Genomic DNA, 19,580 nt, shown 5'->3' on the forward strand with positions numbered 1-19,580 from the left:
GGACTTAACGAAAAGTTTTAACTCAACAAAGTTTAAGCAGTGTTTTATAGAGTGGTATGCTATGAATAGAACGACCTTTTTATTAAAAGCAGTCAACATCTATGTACACTTTTTTTTTTTAATTCCAGTATGGTTAACATACAGTGTTATATTAGTTTCAGGTATACAATATAGTGATTCAGCAATTCTGTACATTACTTAGTGCTCATCACAATAAGTATACTCTTAATTCCCTTCACCTATTTCACCCATCCTCTCACCCATCTTCCTTCTGATAACTATCATCAGTTTGTTCTCTATAGTTAAGAGTTTGTTTTTTGGTTTGTCTCTTTTTTCTTCTGCTCATTTGTTTTGTTTCCTAAATTCCACATATGAGTGAAGTCATACAGTATTTGTCTTTCTCTGAATAACGTGTTCACTTATTATACTCTCTAGATTCATCCATCTTGTTGCAAATGGCAAGATCTCATTCTTTTTCATGACTGAGTTATATTCCATTATATATATATGCCCTACATCTTTTTTATCCACTCATCTATCAATGGACACTTCCATAATTTGCTTCCATAATTTGTCTGTTTTAAATAATGCTGCAATAAACATAGGAGTGCTATATCTTTTTGAATTAGTGTTTTGGTATTCTTTATCAGTAGTGGGATTACTGGATCCCATGGTAATTCTATTTTTAATTTTTTGAGGATCTTCCATACTGTTTTCCACAGTGGCTGCACCAGTTTTCATTCCTGCCAACAGCACATAAGAGTCCCTTTCTCTCCACATCCACGCCAACGCTGTTTCCTGTGTTTTTTATTTTAGCCATTCTGACAGGTGTGAAGTTATAACACATTGTAGTTTTGATTTGCATTTCCCTGATGATGAGTAATGTTGAGCATCTTTTCATGTGTCTGTTGGCCATCTGTATGTCTTTGGTGAAATGTTTCTTCGTGTCTTCTGCCCATTTTTAATTGGATTATTTGGTTTTGGTGTTGAATTGTGTACATTCTTTACATCTTTTGCATACTGACCCTTTATTGATTATAGAACAACCTTTTTATTGATTATATCATTTGTACATATCTTCTCCCATTCCATAGGATGCCTTTTAGTTTTGTTGATTGTTTCTTTTGCTGTGCAGAAGCTTTTTATTTTGATGTAGACCCAATGGTTTATTTTTGCTTTTATTTCCTTTGCCTCAGGTGACATATCTAGAGAGATGTTGTTATGGCCAATGTCAAAGAAGTCACTGCCTGTGTTCTTCTCTAGGATTTTTATGGTTTCAGGTCTTAAATTTAGATCTTTAATCCATTTTGAATTTATTTTTGTGTATAGTGTAAGAAAGTGGTCCAGTTTCATTCTTTTGCACATAGCTGTCCAGTTTTCCCAACACCATTTGTTGAAGATACAGTTAATTTTTAAGAGATATAAGCGGCAAATATTTTTGGTTAAATAGGAGAATAGAATACACAGCAATAAATTGTGTTTTATAGATTATTAACATAAAATATATGCTGCATGAGAGGTTTTTCTGTTTCTGAAATTCTAGGATGTGGTTGCTATTGAAACTGAAATAAAATCAATAGAGAAAAAAGTTTCAAAAATCAAAGCTATCCTCTTATCAAAAGAAATATTTGATTTTTCACCAGAAGAACATCTTAAGCATGGGGAGGTAAGAAAGCATGGATCATTATAAAAAATTTTCTCATAATACTTATGTTTATTTTTAAATATATAATTATATGATGTGATAAAAAGTACTTATTCTTGCTAGAGTAATAGCAAAATAAAGTTGAAAAGTAGATGGGAATGACAATAAATATCATGTTTTAAATCATATAGTACTATCTATAAAAAGATAATTTTCTTATAGGTTGGGTTTTTTTTTTCCTTCATTTAATTTCTTCTGAAAACTTCAAATTTTGGGAGTTTTGCCTTCCTGTCAAATCACAGTGCTTAATAGTTCAAGAGCTTGAGCCTCTACTCAAGACAACTGGGTTCTAGATCCAACTACACTGCTTATGGGTTATGTGGCTTTGAGCAATTAGTTAACATTTCTTAGATTCTCTTTCATATCTGCACGTTGGTATTGTGGTGATTAAACTGGACAATTACAGTGTATACAGAGCTGCTAGCACAGGATTGGAGACATATTAGACAGCATTCAGACATTGATTCCCCCTCAGCCTAGCAGTTAGGAGCCTATGATTTGGAATAGGAATCAGGCAGGCCTGGTTTCTGTTACCAGGCCTGCCTCTTATAGTCTGACCCCCTCTGGATCTTCTAACTTCTGTGCACCTAATTTCCTTACTGTGAAATGGAAGTTCTGATACCTACCTCCTAGCGTAGTTGTGATGATTAAATGAAGTGATATATATGAAGGACTAGTAAAGTGAATAATCTCTTCTCATTTTTTGATTATATAAATCCCGATCTTTAGAAGTCAGATGTCATTCAAGCAAAATATAATTATACTTTTGAGACTTAGGATATTTGGCAGGATAGTTCAATTCACTAAGCATTTTTTTGAGACCTTCCTTTGGGAAGCCCCATGCTAGGTTCAGTTGCTGTGAATGAAAGAGAACACTACCTGCCCTTGCACAGCTCACTGCCTGGCGACACAAAGCAAATCATCAGTTCTACAGAGAGGGAGGGAAGAGGAGAAGGAAGGCAGGGGTGGTCCAAACACAGAACCAAACACAGGCAATGGGTTAGTCTTGCCCCAGGCATTCTTTCCTGAGACCTTTAGCTATCAGGTCACAAGTGATCTAAGAGTTCTTTTCAGTCTGAGCCAAGGAAATGCTTTCAAAATCAAAACTATAAAGACTAAATCATACAGTATTTTAATTTTGAATAAATTCAGCAGTGGTTATTTTTTTTCATTTATGTACTGTGCTTATCTGATATAATTAAGGTCATACTTGAAAATATACGTCCCATGAAGAAAGCCATTGCTGAACTGGTGTCTTACCAAGTGGAACTGCGGTGGGCCCAGATGGGAATGAAACCTCTACCTGTGTTTCAGCGGACAAATCAGCTTTTACAAGATATAAAACTGTTGGAAAATGTGACTCAGGAACAAAATGAATTATTAAAGGTGAGCAGTTTATGATGATGGCCACCTAATTGGCTGAAAAACTTTTGGCAAAAGCTGGTTGTTTTCAGTTTTAATGGTAGGTCGGTGAGATTCCCATGACCACAAGATGCTGCTTTTGTTGATTCTTTTAGGTCTCTTCCAGTATTATTATCCAGGAAATGATATTTGACCAAAAATAATAGCTTATTGTTCAAATGGAGCTAAGATGATTTTTTCTCAGTTCTTATTCTTGTTCGATCAAAGGCATTAAAGCTTAGATATCATCTGTTGGATTCCATCCTACAATTATTGAAGATCTACATGGGTAAATGCTGTGGAGGGAGGTTGGAATCTGAGCAGTACATTTGCAGTCTCACTGAAACTCTTAGAGTAGCCAGCACCGTAATAATCTCAGTTACTTTCCTATTAATCATCTCATTTTATTCTCCAACATGCAATATAGATAGATCTATCTTTGCCACCCTTATTTTTACATATAAGGAGACTAGAGTCAGAAGGTTATTGAAAGACCACTGAGTTAACTTGTGTCCAGATTCATTTGTGTGCAAATAAGATAAGAATTTGAGTTTCTAGACTCCTGTTATCATTCATTCTCCGTATCAGGGTCTCTTCCTTCTAACTGATGATATTTTTCAGCCTCTCCACAGAAGGTTTTGTCTCTTTGGTGTTTGGTTTTTGTTTTGTTTTGTTTTGTTTTACTTCATATGTTTTGATTGATCTCCAGGCCCAAGTCAGGAATCATTATTAGATAGAAATTACATTTTTCTTTGGTTTGGATTCCTAGATTAACAACCACTTTCACAAGAACAGAAAGTTGCTGAAAGAGCCTTCAGTTCCACAGACTTCTCAACTTCATTGGTAGTTCCCACTCCACTCCCACTCCCTACTTGCTCTTCCTGATTAGATAGGTTGGGGTAGAAGAAAAGGTTATTTTCCCCGCTTCCCTACCACTACCTGAATGTAGGGAGAAAGCTGCCATCTCTTTCTTCCTCTTAAATTTCATTCCCATTTAGTTGACTACTCTGTGTTCTCCTAAGATTTGAGGATATCGTATAACCTCTGGTTTGAGTCTGGGCTCATAGAATCTCTCTATCCTGGCTATTGACCAGCAGATATCATTTCCTAACACCCACAGGGAGAAAAATGATCTGGCATTCTGTGTACTGTTTTTTCATATGATAAAGATATCAAAAACAGAAAGATATAAAATTTGATCTATTATTTTTAATCCTTTTTTTTGTATGTGCTTTATTGGTTTCTTGGTCAGGAAAAGAAAATAACAATTGTAACTATGCTTTAAGGTGGCTTCTTCACAGGATGAGAAGAGGTGAAATAGGAGAGGAAATTATGTTTTGTGCAAGTTAGGTCTCAAACTGTGCTGCTAAAAATTTCCAATTTATTGTGTTAGTGGAAATCAGATGTCATCTCCTATATTTCAAAATTAAGTAAGCCAGTAGTAGTGAAAATCATTAGAATATGGCATATTTCTTTTAATTTCTGTTTTACTACAGTAAGTGCCCTCATTGTGGAAAACAAGACAAATTACTTTGGAGGGAGGTGATAATAGGATGTAGCTCATTACTGAGGGCGGGCGAACAGATGTGTGCAGCAAACATAGTTCTTACTTTCCAGCCCGCAGCTAAAATTATGATTAAATATTAAAGAAAATACAAGGAAAAATTCTATGTTGCCCAGAAACTATGCAGTTTTAAAAGATGTTTTGCTTCATGGTATAGCATAACAAGGAAATATCTATATTTCCTTTATCTTTCCATCATACTTTGATCATACAGTTTAGTACACACATAGGTTCAAGCTTCGCTACTTTTTTTTTTTTTTTTTTTAAGATTTTTACTTATCTATTCACAGAGACAGAGAGAGAGAGGCAGAGACACAGGCAGAGGGAGAAGCAGGCATCATACAGAGAGCCTGACGTGGGACTCGATCCAGGGTCTCCAGGATCATACCCTGGGCTACAGGTGGCGCTAAACCGCTGCGCCACCAGGGCTGCCTGCTTCACTACTTCTTTAACACTAAATTTCAATGTATGATTCTGGTTAATGGTCCCTATTCCTCTTGCAAACTCAGGCTGCTCTTGAACCCTCCAGTTGTTACTTATAAAATTTATATCACTGATTGATCCCAAGGGATACCGGATGAGTATGTGGCTGGTTCAGGAAAATTCATCATCTCTCAGATCATATGCCCTTTCCCCTCTGAATCAATAACGTCACCTTTCTATGTGGAAAGCATCACATGGAGCATGCATTAAAATAGCATGAAAAACATATCAGTAATTTCATAAAACTTGGCAACTTTATGTTAACATGCCATAAAATGCTTCTCAGCATAAGCCCAGTAGACTGGAAATACTTAAGAAAAAAGGTGTGTCTTATTATGCTTATATTTCAAGCACTGCCCAAGGTATCCTGGCATGTAGTAGAGCAAGAAAGTCAGGTGCTAGTCCTGTGAACATTTTTCTCTGTATTTAGGCTACCATTTTCTATTGCAACCTATATGGGTATGTGTTTGCTATAATTGATTAAAACTTGTGGTGGGGATAGATGTTGGAAGTAACCCATGAATCTAGTCCTTAGATTATGACAGCCTTCTTTTGGGGGGGATTATTTTATAGATTGTCATAAAACAGACGGATGAATGCAATGAGGAAATAGAAAATTTGAAGCAGATCTTAAATAATTATTCAACTGAGTTCTCCCATGAGCGTATATCACCAGACCAAACTACCAACCTGCCGCAAGTACAGGTATGTCTCTTTAATTTATTTAGCCTACAGTTCATTCAACCATTGTTTACTAACCTATTGGTGTCTAGAAGCCTTTGGGATAGTACAGTGTGTTTTCTCCTTTCTTTCAAGTGAAGGTATATTCTTTGTATATTAACCTTCTCTTCCTATTTCATAAAATAGGTGCATTTGGCTCTGCTAAAAAGAAGCTGCTGTAACACAGGATATTTGGGCAACCTGACTTTCTGTCTAGCTTTCTGAATTAGGAGCCGGGCAGTATGGGCGGGCTGGGCTTTACATTATAGGTAAAGACCCTAAACACTGTTGTAATGAAGAGTTTCATATACTAAGTAGTATTTCCATATACCATGATTAGCAATATCCTAATTACAATTACCCAGTTACAGTGGTGTACATGTTAACCATCTACTGCTTAGGGTTTTCTTTTTTTTAGTCTTTGGTTTTAAATTAGTACTTCTATAACAACAACAACAACAACAACAACAAATGATTGTGTGCCAAGCATTGTGAAGAGCTGCTTTTATCCTACTATCAAGATGATTGGGTAGGCGAATGCTATGGTATTCAAAGCCAGGTTGTGACCCTTACTACTGTGAGGTCTAAAGCAAATTACTTACAGAGGAGCCTAAGGGGACATACCACACTAGGTGGTGGACTCAGAGGTGGACTCAGTAGGGTAGACTCAACATTGAAGACTCAATATTGTAAATCTATTAAATTTCCCATTATGTTAAAAAAAAATGAGGATCCCAGAGAGCTTTAGTTTATATGAATCATATCTACTAATATAGAAATTAAAACTCAGAAATATAAAAATAATTTAGTTTATTTTAAAATAACAATAATAACCCCATTACATATTGGTAGAAATAACATATTTTTATGGAAGAAATTACAGTTTCCAAAAGAAAATGTAGTGAGAGGAGTGACCTTGTTTTATGTTTTTGCAAATTTCTTAAATCTGGCTTGGTAGAAGACAGCTAGATTTCCTTCTGTTTCTGCATTCCATCTGTTGAGGTATGTAGCTGTGTTTGAAGTATATAAAAACAATCCAACCTCTCAACAACATGTACTTGGAAAAGAAAGGAATATTCTAATAACCTTTTGAATAATTGTGGACATTCTTTGAAATTACACTAAACTCTAACAAGTAAGAGTTACTCATAGATACGTTTGTTAAATGGAATCCAAAGGCATGTCAATGAACTTTTCATGCTCTTGTATTAAGATCCCTTGTTCTGTCTGTGCTTAGATCTTCTAACTATGCATGGTTTTAGGACATCATGCTTGATCATTCAGAAAATATTGTTTCACTAGTTACATAGATCTTCCAAATATGTCGACATTTCAGTAGTTAATATTCAAAAATTCATATTTATTAATATTAACATTTATCTCTTCAGAAAAATCTGTATTTCTATATATGTATAGCTTAGCAACTATTTTTTTTAAGTAAAAATAGCATTTTATGACAAAATTGGGTAGTTCTGCTCACACAGAGCTTTTCCCTCCATCATCATACTTTGGCACACAGCAGAAGTGCATTCTGCATGCTTTCCACTTTGTCACACAGAATATTTGAAATGCATGTTCTTTATCAAGGACATTCTTAAGTGAAATTGCCTTTTTTTTTTAAACAGTTGAGCACTTGATAGCGAAGGATCTAAATTAATACAGTTACTATCCCTGTCTTGATTGATATAAAGTGCAAGTAGTTTTACCCACCATTGCTTTTGCATCATCAAAGAGTGAAAAATGCCAACAGAGTGAAAAGGGCAAATAACATTTTCATATTACAATGAAAATGATCTTGACCTCGTGGAATGTGAACTCCCATGGGTCTACAGATTCCACTTTTGAGAATGGCCACTGTGTGCCCTCCTGTGCCTCTATAATGCTGGTGTACAGACTGTTCTGTTTCTTGTAGGGTTTTTCTAATGACTGTAGTATTATGTCTGTTGGGAGGCATTATACCTCTGAAATTTAGTGTTTATTGGAAATGGACACATAGCACTGCCAACTCCTATTTCATTCAGTTATCATTTCCCAAAGCAATCACAAGATGTTTAACTTCAGACAGAATAGAGTTACTGGTCAGAATGTGTGCAGTAGCAGCAGAAGAGCCATGGGTATGGGTGTCAGGAAGTCCAGGTCTCTGCTCTGTCACTGGCTAGCTGCAGCTCTAGAAAAAATCACCTTCCTGGACTTCAGAACTTTCACTTATTCGTAGAGACATGTTAAGCTTCTCTGTAAAAAAAAAAAAAAAAAAAATAATGATTTTTATGAATATCTGTGGGATGGATGGATCAATGAGTAGAAAGAAAGAAAGAAGGAAGGAAGGAAGGAACAAATGAATGAGCAGTGAATAGAGGAATATATTAGGAACAAAAATTCCAATACTTGAAGGCTTGCTGATAAGGAGCAGGTTGTCTTCTGATGCACTGATTGCAAGGCCAAGGCAAAGGTGGAATGTTGCCTTTCGGGGGTGTTAAGAGAGGAGGATGTTAGATTAGACACCTGCTCCAAATCTAGGATTCCATAGTTCTGTTTTGTCTTAGATGGACAATGGGCAAGTGTACTTCTATCACATATAAGATATTTTATTTCCACCCATCAATTACAAAATTTTAAAGTAACGTTATAAAGCTTGGGATCATGTGTCCATCATTCCTATGGTAAGTTACACTTCACACTACCTTTATTTGCTTGTTTATTCCCATTTTGTAGGAAAATTTGTGAGGAAAAAGTAAATGAATTAAGTAAGAGTAAAGATGGCTCCAGAAGCAATAATGGAAGTGTGAGATTTCTCACCTTGTTTCCACTCTGTCATTCCCAAGTCTGCTTACAAATCGCCTGGGACATTTCCTGAGCCAGGGCCCTGTGGGTTCTGGCAGTCAGTCCTGTTGCCACTAGAGAGGTGGCTCCCAGCCCTGGCTGCACACCACAGGCCCCCCACAAAAAAAACTTTTTACAAATCTCTGAGCCTTGGCTTGACCCCCAGAGAACTGATGGACCAAGTGTCAGGTGGTAGGTGAAGCTAAGTCATCCTATAAGGGGAGCTTATAAGCCCTCACCAGGTCATTGAGAAAGGCAACCAGGATGGGGAGGAAGCCTACCTGACACTCACTCCTGGCTCTGCAAACCAAACAGCACAGAAAACTCATCATCCCTCATACCGATTGATGCAAGCTCCTGGGGGCATGCAGAGGCCTCAGGCAGCCCACAGCAATGCAAACACTCTTTCTGCACAGGGAAATATCAAAGGTATGGAAAAGCAGATTCTGAGTTTGACCCAGAAGAGAGAGGACCTGCTGGTGGACTTGAAGGCTGCCATACTAAACCTTCACCAGCATTTACAGCAGGACCAGCAAGAATCAGAACAAGAAATGCCATCAACTGGAGCATCAGAGGAGGAAGGAGTGGCTGAGAGGGATGCTTCTGAGTGGAAGGTGGGTAGGACTTTAGGCTAATGTTGACCCCACTTCCCACAGGAGTATTAAATTGGTGTTATTTTTCACCTGTAAAACCTGTGGCATTTCGTCGCTGACCTATAAGGAATTTTAAAAGTGGAGATACTCTGAGATTGTTCAATAGGGAATGTGAATCCTTGGGGTGTGTCTGTTCTGGACTCAACCTGGAATTCCTTTTTTTTTTTTTTTTTAAAGATTTATTTATTTATTTATGATAGACATAGAGAGAGAGAGAGAGGCAGAGACACAGGAGGAGGGAGAAGCAGGCTCCATGCCGGGAGCCCGACGCGGGACTCGATCCCGGGACTCCAGGATTGTGCCCTGGGCCAAAGGCAGGCGCTAAACCGCTGAGCCACCCAGGGATCCCCTCAACCTGGAATTCCTATGCCCAAGTTACTTGAGATGTATATGCAATCCCACAGGCAGGTGGGTGGGAGCTACCCCTGAAGTGCCTTCGTCCTTCGTCCAGAGGGAGAGGGAGAAGCAGAAGCAGACTCTCTGCTGAGGAGGGAGCCCAGGGCGGGGCTTGATCCCTGAGCTCAACGTAAACTCAAAAATGGACCCAGCACTTCTCTAAGTCCACCCCGAGTCCACATCAATGGATACCATTTTGAACTGTTGGATGAGGGGCCACAGGAAGCAGCACAGGTGAAAGGGATATAAAATTTGATGGAGTCCTGATATTTGGCTGGATGAGGCTACCTGGGTGGGTGGATATCTTGAATGAAGTGAGTAAAAAATAAGCTACATAAAAGCATAGCCAGGCTAGGATCCCAGTGATGTTGAACAGCAACCTGGCTACAGGTGTGTATGCCTTGCCTTTCAGTTGAACAAAATAAGTTCCATGTCTTTCCTCCCGGCACTCAAGGAAGAGGTGGAAGAGAGCTCCCTGAAGAGTGAAGTAAGGAACATGATTTTCTCATTAAATCTTGTTAGAAGTTCAGTTCAGTGGGAAGATCTTAAAATGAATAGCAACACATTTTAAACTTTAATGCCAATGTTTTATAATAGTGATTGAAGCCGTTCTCTTACAGTATTAGTGTTAAGTGCATCTAAATCCACTTCATTCCCGAGCGGGATAAATGTAATTCAGACGCACTTGTTAGCATGAGGGAGCAGATGAAGTTCTTGGTTGTATCCAACTTCTGAGGACTTTCTCTGGAATTTCGAGAGTATGTTGTTTGGTGGGCACTCCTTGGGTGCTTTCTTAGAACTTGATTTTTTCAGATTTGAAGTGCTCTTTTAGTCTGAAGCAGCATGGTCAATGTTAGCAACTACTGCTGCTACTCCTTACTACTCCATGAGAACTGATTGCATGAGACACTTACAGTTGTCCTTCCTGGTATCAATTTCCATTTTAGACTTTAAAAGTTATGGTGGGTCTTATGCCTGAAGGAAGAAAATTGCAGCAATTTGTTGTCTTTATGTCTCGCATGCAACCACTAGACCCTTTCTCTGCTCATCTTATGGATTGTTAAATAGCTCCACTGTCACACAGAACAACCTGCTCTCCCCTAGACCAGGACACCACGGAACTGATTGGTTAGACAAGGGGGAGCACGGGCTTACTGTATGCTCAGGCCATCAGACAACTTCATAACCTGATTATGCCCCTTTGCGAATAGTGAAAATAGGGAATAGTGAGAACAGAAAGGTACCCGGGTGGAGAATAGAATGCACAGCAGTGTAATTCTAACATACGATCTATATTTGCTTCTGAGCTAATATGTTTATAATATCCACTGCTTGTCCTTGGCAACAGCAAAAATACATGTTCATCAGCTGTTTTTTGTTTGTTTGTTTGTTTTAAGGTTTATTTATTTACTTGAGAGAAAGAGCAGGTGTTGGGGGAGTGGAGTTGGGCAAAGAAAAAGTGAGGAGCAGAGGGAGAGGGAGAACAGAAGCAGACTCTCTGTTGAGGAGGAACCTCAAGGCGGGGCTTGATCCCAGGGCCCTAGGATCATGACTTGAGCCGAAGGCAGGCACTTAACTGACTGAACCCCCAGGCACCCCTATCAGGCCATTATTTAAAGAGAGCATTTGAGGTTACATTTACGAAAGCAGATTAAATTCCTAAACTGCCATTTTGAAGATCCTTTTTTGAGTGATGTGAGCTTCCAACTTTTCAGAGTATCTTTTAGGCTTCAGGAAGAGCAACCACATTTGGACTCCTGTAATTTTGTTACCCAAAGAAAGAGATGAAAAATAGGTGTGTGTGTGTGAAGGGGGGTGGTGGTGGTGATATTAAGGGCTATAGTTATACTGCCTGGTAATCTGAGTTTTACAGGAGCAATGAGTAGGATGCTATTAGGGTGGTAGGAAATGACTTCTTTGCTAATCAATTGATTATTGTGTTAGAATGGAGATAAGAAGGCAAAGCCATCTTCTGGGTCTTTACTCTGGAAGCATGATGGGGACATGGAGGAAGACAGAGCATCCTCGTCCTCTGGAACCATCATTCAGGTAATACTGAGCATAATACACATGGTGGTTGGAGGCTGGCAGGGATAGTAAAGGAAGTAAGTCAAAAGAATTTCTTTTTTGAAAAATTTCTTGGGGAGGGAAACTATTGGGGCTGAAAGTTTTTTGTTTCTCACCATTACCTTTGCACAAATTCAAAAGCAGCCAAGTACCTGCTTATTATTTGCAGTTCTACTATGTGCTCAGTGATAATAGGAGAGTATTTTCTGAGAACTCCATATGTGTGAATTCAGACTAACAAAGGAGCCCCTCTTTAAAAGGCTCACTGCAGTGTTTCTATGCATTTAACACACCTCTCTTTTTTGGGAGTAGTTGGGGGAGGAGTCTCCCCCTAATTCTCTTTTTGAGCAAAGTAGTATATAATGTGTATGTTTGCTCTTTACGACCTTCCAAATCTTCTCCAGCGTCTCAAACTAGAGGGCAAATGCCCTTACGTTAGAAAGTCATTATAAGCTAATGTGAAAATGATGTTTTTCCCTTGTTCCTGAAACATCCCAGCATCACTCTGATCCGAATGCCTGTCGCTCCTGTCTCCTGTCTGGGGCTGAGCTCTGCCAATCCTTTTGTTAAACCTTGGTACCGGGCTCTGCTGTACCTGCAGCTCCAGACTCTGCCTCTTGAGGTGTTCCTTCCCTCTCTGAGAAGTAGTCGGTCTCTCCACTCTCTAGCAAGTTTTCTCCCTCAGGGTCCTGCCCTTCCAAACAAACTGAGCACCCCAAATCCCAGACTGTCTTCAGAAACTGCTTTGTATCCCCGCGATGCCTTTCTCTCCCAGCCTGCCTGTAGGCATCCTGCTCATCCACCAGGGCCATCTCACCTTCCACCTCCTTCAAGAAACCTCCACTTTCCCTTCATCCTCGTAGCATTCTGAACCGCTTAGGATTTACCACATTTTTATGCACAAACGAACACGGTTTGGCAAATGGCAAGAACTTTAACATGTTTAGGTCCTGTACTGGGCTCAGCATGGTACTTGAATGCCTTGACTTTCTCCATCCTGCTTCCCAGGTCAATTACTGGGCTTCCTCTTGTTCATGACTAAAAGTCTTCACTTGGGGCTTCTCACCTTTGGCCCCTTGGGTAATCAAATTTTTGCCCCTGGCTAAACTGCCATTGACTTCTGGAACATCAGTTTAGTGCCTTTTTATTAGTCCTAGTCCTTTTTGATTTCTCCAGCAGTAGACACTGTCAACATCTCTTCCTGAAATACAGGGATCCTTTGACTTTCTTAATTCTGTGTTTTCTTGTCACCTACCTGCAGCCCCTCCTTTGTCACCTTCTCCCACCCCATCCACCTGCTGGTAGACATCTGCCCAGTGTTTCTTTCATTTCCCTCAGGGCAGTTTTGTCTTCTCCCATGGGTTTGGTAGTATCTCTATGCCAGTGATCCCCACATCAAGCCTTTAGTCTTGACTCTTTCTTTGAATCTGTTTTACATTTCTTTGCTGACAGATTTCTCTTCCTGAATGTGTTTTCTTATCTCCAGCTCATCTGACCAACTTCCTTCAAAACTGGTTCTTCCTGGGCAGCCCGGGTGGCTCAGCAGTTTAGCGCCACCTTCAGCCCAGGGCATGATCCTGGAGTCCTGGAATCAAGTCCCACGTCAGGTTCCCTGCATGGAGCCTGCTTCTCTCTCTGCCTGTCTCTCTCTCTCTCTCTTCCCTGTTGAGCTCGATCTCATGAACCTGAGATCATGACCTGAGCCGAAACGAAGAGTCAGACACCTAACTCTGCTACCCAGGTGCTCCTACTTTTGTATTCTTTTATGAATTGCTTGTTCATGCCATTTGACATTTTTCTCTACACAGGGTCTGATATTTTCTTTACTGACTTATAAGGATATATATTAAGAACAGTAATACATTGTAAGCTATTATCCTGGTCTGTTATTTCATTTTTAACTTAGATTATGATGCTTTATAAAGTAAAAATTACCATTTTTTATGTTGCTAATACTAACATTCTTTCTCCTTTATCATGCTTTAAAAGTCCTTCTCCACTCCTAGATTAGAAAAAGATTCACTGTTTTTTTTTTTAAGAATTTTTATGGCATAACTTTTACATTTAAATATTAGATATAGGGGCATCCGGGCGGCTCAGTCAGTTAAGCATCTGACTCTTGATTTCAGTTTAGGTCATGATCTCAGGGTCATGAGATCAAGTCCTGTGTTGTACTCCACACTGGGTGTGGAGCCTGCTTAAGATTCTCTCTCTTCTTCTACCCCTCAGCACCCCCCACCCCACCCTGCTCTCACTGTCTCTAAAAATAAATAAATAGATAGATAGATAAATAAATAAATAAATAAATAAATAAATAAATAAATATTAGATATAATTAGAATCCATTATTAGGAGTAAGATAAGGATTCAATTATATTTTTTCATGAAATACCTGAGTAGTTCCCAAATTTAATATATTAATCTTTTCCCCTATTATTTGAAAGGTGGCCTTTATCATATAATTTCATTTAATTTTTTTGGTTCTCTTATTAATCTACTTAAATACAGAATTCTATAGATTTCCTTATATGTTCCTCATTAACTAGAGAGCTTTAGAAAATTTAAGTCTTTCAAATTAAGACAAACCTGAGGAAGTTGATTTTTTTTTTTTTTTCCTAATGAACAAACTTTTCTCTAAATGCACCTGAATTTTCTGGACATTTCTGCAACCAGGTGATGTGTAAAATGAGCTGGTCCAGGAAGAGTAGCTTACATGGCAGCAAGAGCAGGAAGTTTTCTGGACCTCTGGTTCTTTTCTTTACAGGAAGCAGTTGAGAAAATAAGCACATGTGATAATCCTATGGCACAAATTCTTGCACCAGATTCACTGAGTCCCAACCAAACAGAGGAGGTAAGTCCGGTTGGTAAATAAGCAAACTGCTTGGGTACCTAGACGAACACTCAGAGATGAAAGCTTTCTGCAATATTTTGCATATCAAGCCAGGAGTTCTTTGTGAACTTTAACATATTCATATGTGCTGTTAAGCTGGAGAACTGGAAGATTTGCCATTAGATGTTGACATAGAAAGGAAGCACGGCACAGCAATGAAGGATTTATCACTTGCTCACTGTTTATTATGGTGAACTAGCCTTTCCACCAACTACTTCTTTCTTCTATAGATATAACTTAGGAGGGTCCTTACAGTGGAGGGGAGCTAATATTGATTAACTGCCTATCATGTAAGAGGCATGGATATTTGCTGTTTAATCCTCAGATTAAATAAGGTAGATAAATGCCTACCATGAGTTTACAAATGAGGAAATACAAATTTAAAGAATGAAAGTACAGCTGGTAAGTGGAAGAGTAAGGAGCAAACCTAGAATATTTTAATCTGCCTTCCTGATTTGAACATTTAGTGCTGAGAGATGTGAAAGCAAGGTAGGTTTGGCCTCACAAAATCACTCGCCTCCCCAGCACCACCCCAGCAGCACGGCTCATATCTGGGCAGGTGTAGGGAGCGCTGCACTTTAGCCAGGTGATCCTGCATTTTATAACAAGTGTGTGTGGTGGTGCTGCAGGTAGGGGAGACTTAAAGATGTTTGTAGAATTGACTCTAAAATGTTAGGGAGCAAATTTAAAGGGTTGGTATTTTGGCATGAAATACGGCCACTGCCAGAAAATTTGCTTGCATTTTAACTGAATCCTGTTACTTAGATTGGTGGCATGTTGACGCAGAAACCAAGCAGTGTGACATTCACTGAAGTGAGAGCTGAACTTGGATACTAGAGCATTGGTGACATTCACATTCTTAAAGACCCCAAGGCATAATGAAATCAGGGATTGCATCTTGGTTCTTGTTACTCATTGGGTGACCTAGGAGATTTGAATAACCTAACTATACCTCAGTTTCCTCATCTGTACACTGGGAATAATAAGGGCTTGTGATGGGAAATAATGAGAGGGTCCATGTGTCACTTAGCATGGTGGCCTGGCCCTAGAGCCCAGTAAAGGGTTGGGTATTACTAACATAGTTATTCAGTGAAGATAATATAATGCTCTTTAACAAGAAATACTGGTGGAAATACTTTTTAGCCACCCAAAATGTGTAATCCTAAAACATCCACTTAAATCATTTCTGCTTTTAGAATTTGGGGCTATAAGTTAGAGAAGATGTTTAGCAGGGGTGTGATTGTGGAAAAAACTGTAGACTCTGAATTAAAAGATTGCAGAGTTGTGTGACCTCAGACAAGTAACTTACATCTGGGCCCAAGCTTCCCAGAAGCAAAGTGGTGAAATGGGAGGTAGGTGAGTTGCTTAAGCGTTAAATGAACTTGGGTTTCTTTGACTATAAAAAGAGGTGGGTGAACTGGTTACTGGCAGGGTTCCCAGACCACCTTTAGCAATTGCGGTTTCTATGGTTGCAAATATTCTTTTTTTCTTTCGTTCACCTTTGGATTCTTTTCAGTTTCAAATAACTAGCAAATAAAGCCCAGATTAGTTATCCGGCTTCCTTGTCTTCTCATTAATTCAGTGAGTTAGTGAAAAAGGATAGAAATTCAATATCGCCATTAAAAAATGTGTGTGGTGTATGATAGGTGCTCAAATAATGTTTTCAAATAAACAAGGTCCATGGTAAACCTGTTATCATAGACTAATTAATATCAATTGTTATCTCAGGTGACAAAAAAGAAACTCCCCAAATCTTTGCCGCTAAGATGTAGCAATATCTGAAAACTAGAAAATCATTAATCAGATGACTAGCAATTGGTGTCTGGCAGTAAAATCACACAACTGTTGCTTTTTAAAAAAAAAAAAAAAAAATCAGGATTAAAAAAGAAAATTGAAACCGGTGACTCCCAAGGATAGCGCCAACTGTGCAGAAAAACACAAGGCATGGGAAGACTTCCTCAACTAGGGAGAAATAGTGTTTTGTCAGTAAAGAGCAAACATATGTGAAGTTAATAGATGGCCAAGGAGAACAAGTGCAATTCAGAGGCACGTCTGCTAAGCTAGCTTTCCTAATACTCACCATGTGTGTGAAAAAGGAGTATTTTCACACCCTGCATGTTGTTGTTATCACTTGCCTACTTTGTTTACTTTTGTTGTACTGAAAGTTCTATGCTTAAACAAAATTCTGTAGAATTGGGAATTTTTGTGCATTTGAGTTGAGTTAGGCTGTACCTTTGCGAGCGATTTTGTCACCTGGCCAAAATTGTGCTTATTAGATGCTAACATCTAGCTAACAAAGTCTTATATAGAAAATATCGTATTTCATCATAATCACAATCAATAAAATATTGAGATCAATAATTTTGTAGAGCAAAACACAAATCCTTATTCCTGAGGGAATTTCTCTAGAAGGGTCAATATAATCTTTCAATATTCTGGAAAAGGATGTGGGAAGCAAATATGTCTGTATATCAAATCATCTTTTACTTCCAAATTGAAAATATCTAATGTGTCATTAATAGAATACTTGATGTGGTATCTGGAAGAAATTTTTCTTTTGGATCAATAAGCAACCCAGGTGTTTCAATAAGAACACATCTTTCATCATGCTTTCTTTATACTATAGTATAAGCATCTAGTCCTTAATAATATTTGAGCATCTGAATAGTGAAAAACAGTTTCAGGGATTCTCTCTGAATAGTAGGAAAAGAAATTACCCCACTGAAGATCATTACTTGACTCACACTACTTTTTTTTTTTTTTTTTTTTTTTTTTTTTAGATTTTATTTATTTATATGAGAGAGAGAAAGGGAGAGCACAAAGGGAGAGGGAGTGAGAGAAGCAGACTTCCTGCTGAGCAGAGAGCTCAATCCCAGGGCCCTGAGATCATGAACTGAGCTTAAGGCAGGGGTTTAACAGACTCCCCCTCACACTACTGTTAAGAGGGAGAAATTTAGTTGAGTAATAGCATGTATGTTAGGAAAGAAAAAAAAAGTCAAAATATCTTATAATCTACTTGTAAAGTGTGTGGCCTATTTCCTTGTATCCCAGCTGGTGCGTAAAGTGCCTTTTTTTCTGTGTGATCAGAGCTCACAGCAACGTAAGCATTGCTTAATCATGTGTCACACAAATTCAAACACTGGCCAATTCGCTGAGAAGTTTGAGACACACACCCACATGCACACCCTCTCACTCACACTCACCTGTCTCCTGGGGCCCACCTGCTGTTTAATGAACTGCGAGCCCATTTGTCTTCTCCCTGCCTGGGAACACTACCTGTGTACATGCAGATCGGCTGCTTGGAAACCTGGAGCACCAGGTCACATGATTGTTGCTATGAGTGTGGAGGTGCAGTTTTTTTTTTTTTTATTACTTCTTCTGCCCCTATTGATTTGTTTTCTTTTAACTGAGGAAATGCTGGAAGTTCACAGGTTTTTGCAAGCTCCTATCTGAAAACTTGGGATTCCATGGCTTTTCACTACTGGATTATCTTTGGGTTTATCTTAGGGTGCCACACCTACTGTCAAGGCTGCTGCTCTGGGCTTTTCCAACGAGCAAGGAGCTTTTGAGACCACGGTGGAGAAAGCTAGGTCCAAGCCTGCGGAAATCCTCCATGTCTGCAAGACCAAGGTGGCCGAGCTGGAGCTGTGGCTGCGCCAGGCCAACGTGGCATTCGAGCCGGAAACATTAAACGCAGACATGCAGCAGTTGGTAGAACAGCAGCTGGTAGGGTGCCAGGTAAGGCCGACGGGTTGGAGTTCATGGTTAGCCTTTTCACCAATCACCTTCCAAGACTGGGTGAATTTCTCTTAAAGCAACAGTATGTTTCCTTCTGTTACTCTTACCCTTGTATTTATCTTGGCCTCTAGTTTTTGTTCTCAGGGTAATTCTTGGAGGAGATTTATGTAAGCAGAGTATTTGGAGACACTGATGAGTAAGAGCCCAGAATCTAGAGTCCTGATCTAGCTCTGTCATGTTAACTGTGAACTTGAGGGCGTTAGCTTTCCACCTCATTTTCCTCCTGTGGTCGGTTATCTCAGTTATCTCATAGGACTTTGTCAGGGTTAAATGAGATAAGGTACAAGAACCAGTGTCTGGTGTATCAAGTATATAAAAAGTGCTGTGATTGTATTCATGATAAATTCTTTGAATTTTTATTAATCGAAATGAAACTGAATATCCTGATTTTCCTAGCACAAAAGGGCTTTGTTGCCATTTTTTAAATAAAAGATTTTATTTATTTATTTATTCATGAGAGACACAGAGAGAGGGGCAGTTTCCCCATGAGGAGCCTGATGTGGGACTCGATCCCGGGACTCTGGGATCATGACCTGAGCCAAAGGCAGTTGCTCAACCACTGAGCCACCCAGGCATCCCGCTTTGCTGCCATTTTACTGTGAATGGTCCTACCCTTGCTTGAGGGGTGAGGGGTACTGGGGGGCCAGGAATATATACTTCTTTGCCTTTAGTCACTTTGAGTGACATTTGCTAGCTCAGCCCAAAGGTTGGGGATCTCTGTATCCCTCCAGGGAGAAGCTAGAATGATGATATCATAGCAGTATAATTGAAGTGCCTTCCCCAAGGGTGCTTAGACCAACCTTGACCTGATGTCTCTGCCTGATTGGCTCATTTTTCTGCTGTAGCGGACAGCAGGAATGACATCCCCTCAGAGGACACCATATCACTGGCCTGGCCACAGGGAACTCCTCCCACTATAGCTCATTATGGGGTTGGGGGTGGCCCATCCTTAGTCATCTGCTTTCTCCACTCAGGCCCACAGTCTTATAATATCCAGCACTTGCCTCATGGGGTACCCAGGTAGGTACCTGACCTTCCCTGGGCATCTTCCCACCTCTGATCCCAAAAGTTAGCTTTTGATGG

General features: G+C 39.3%; 1 protein-coding gene and 1 long non-coding RNA gene across 6 annotated transcripts in view; one reads left to right on the forward strand and one right to left on the reverse strand.

Moving 5' to 3' along the window:
- SYNE2 (spectrin repeat containing nuclear envelope protein 2) overlaps positions 1–19,580 on the forward strand; it is a 319,917-nt gene that overhangs the window by 209,683 nt on the left and 90,654 nt on the right. For 4 of the 5 annotated variants that reach the window (XM_025442804.3, XM_025442803.3, XM_025442805.3 and 1 more), the window contains 8 exons: positions 1,544–1,666; positions 2,909–3,091; positions 5,727–5,858; positions 9,110–9,307; positions 10,155–10,229; positions 11,687–11,791; positions 14,574–14,660; positions 18,207–18,437. In XM_025442804.3, coding sequence (XP_025298589.1) covers positions 1,544–1,666; positions 2,909–3,091; positions 5,727–5,858; positions 9,110–9,307; positions 10,155–10,229; positions 11,687–11,791; positions 14,574–14,660; positions 18,207–18,437 — 1,134 coding nt within the window. The remainder of the gene's footprint in view (positions 1–1,543; positions 1,667–2,908; positions 3,092–5,726; positions 5,859–9,109; positions 9,308–10,154; positions 10,230–11,686; positions 11,792–14,573; positions 14,661–18,206; positions 18,438–19,580) is intronic. The other variant, XM_025442807.3, reaches the window with a different exon arrangement.
- Positions 6,667–18,209, reverse strand: LOC125755580 (uncharacterized). Its single transcript, XR_007412373.1, has 2 exons — positions 17,903–18,209; positions 6,667–8,105 (listed from the first exon to the last, which is right to left on the reverse strand). It is a non-coding gene; the product is annotated as an uncharacterized LOC125755580 (long non-coding RNA).

The sequence above is a fragment of the Canis lupus genome, chromosome 8 (assembly GCF_003254725.2).
Source record: "Canis lupus dingo isolate Sandy chromosome 8, ASM325472v2, whole genome shotgun sequence".
NCBI classification, from domain to species: Eukaryota; Metazoa; Chordata; class Mammalia; order Carnivora; family Canidae; genus Canis; species Canis lupus.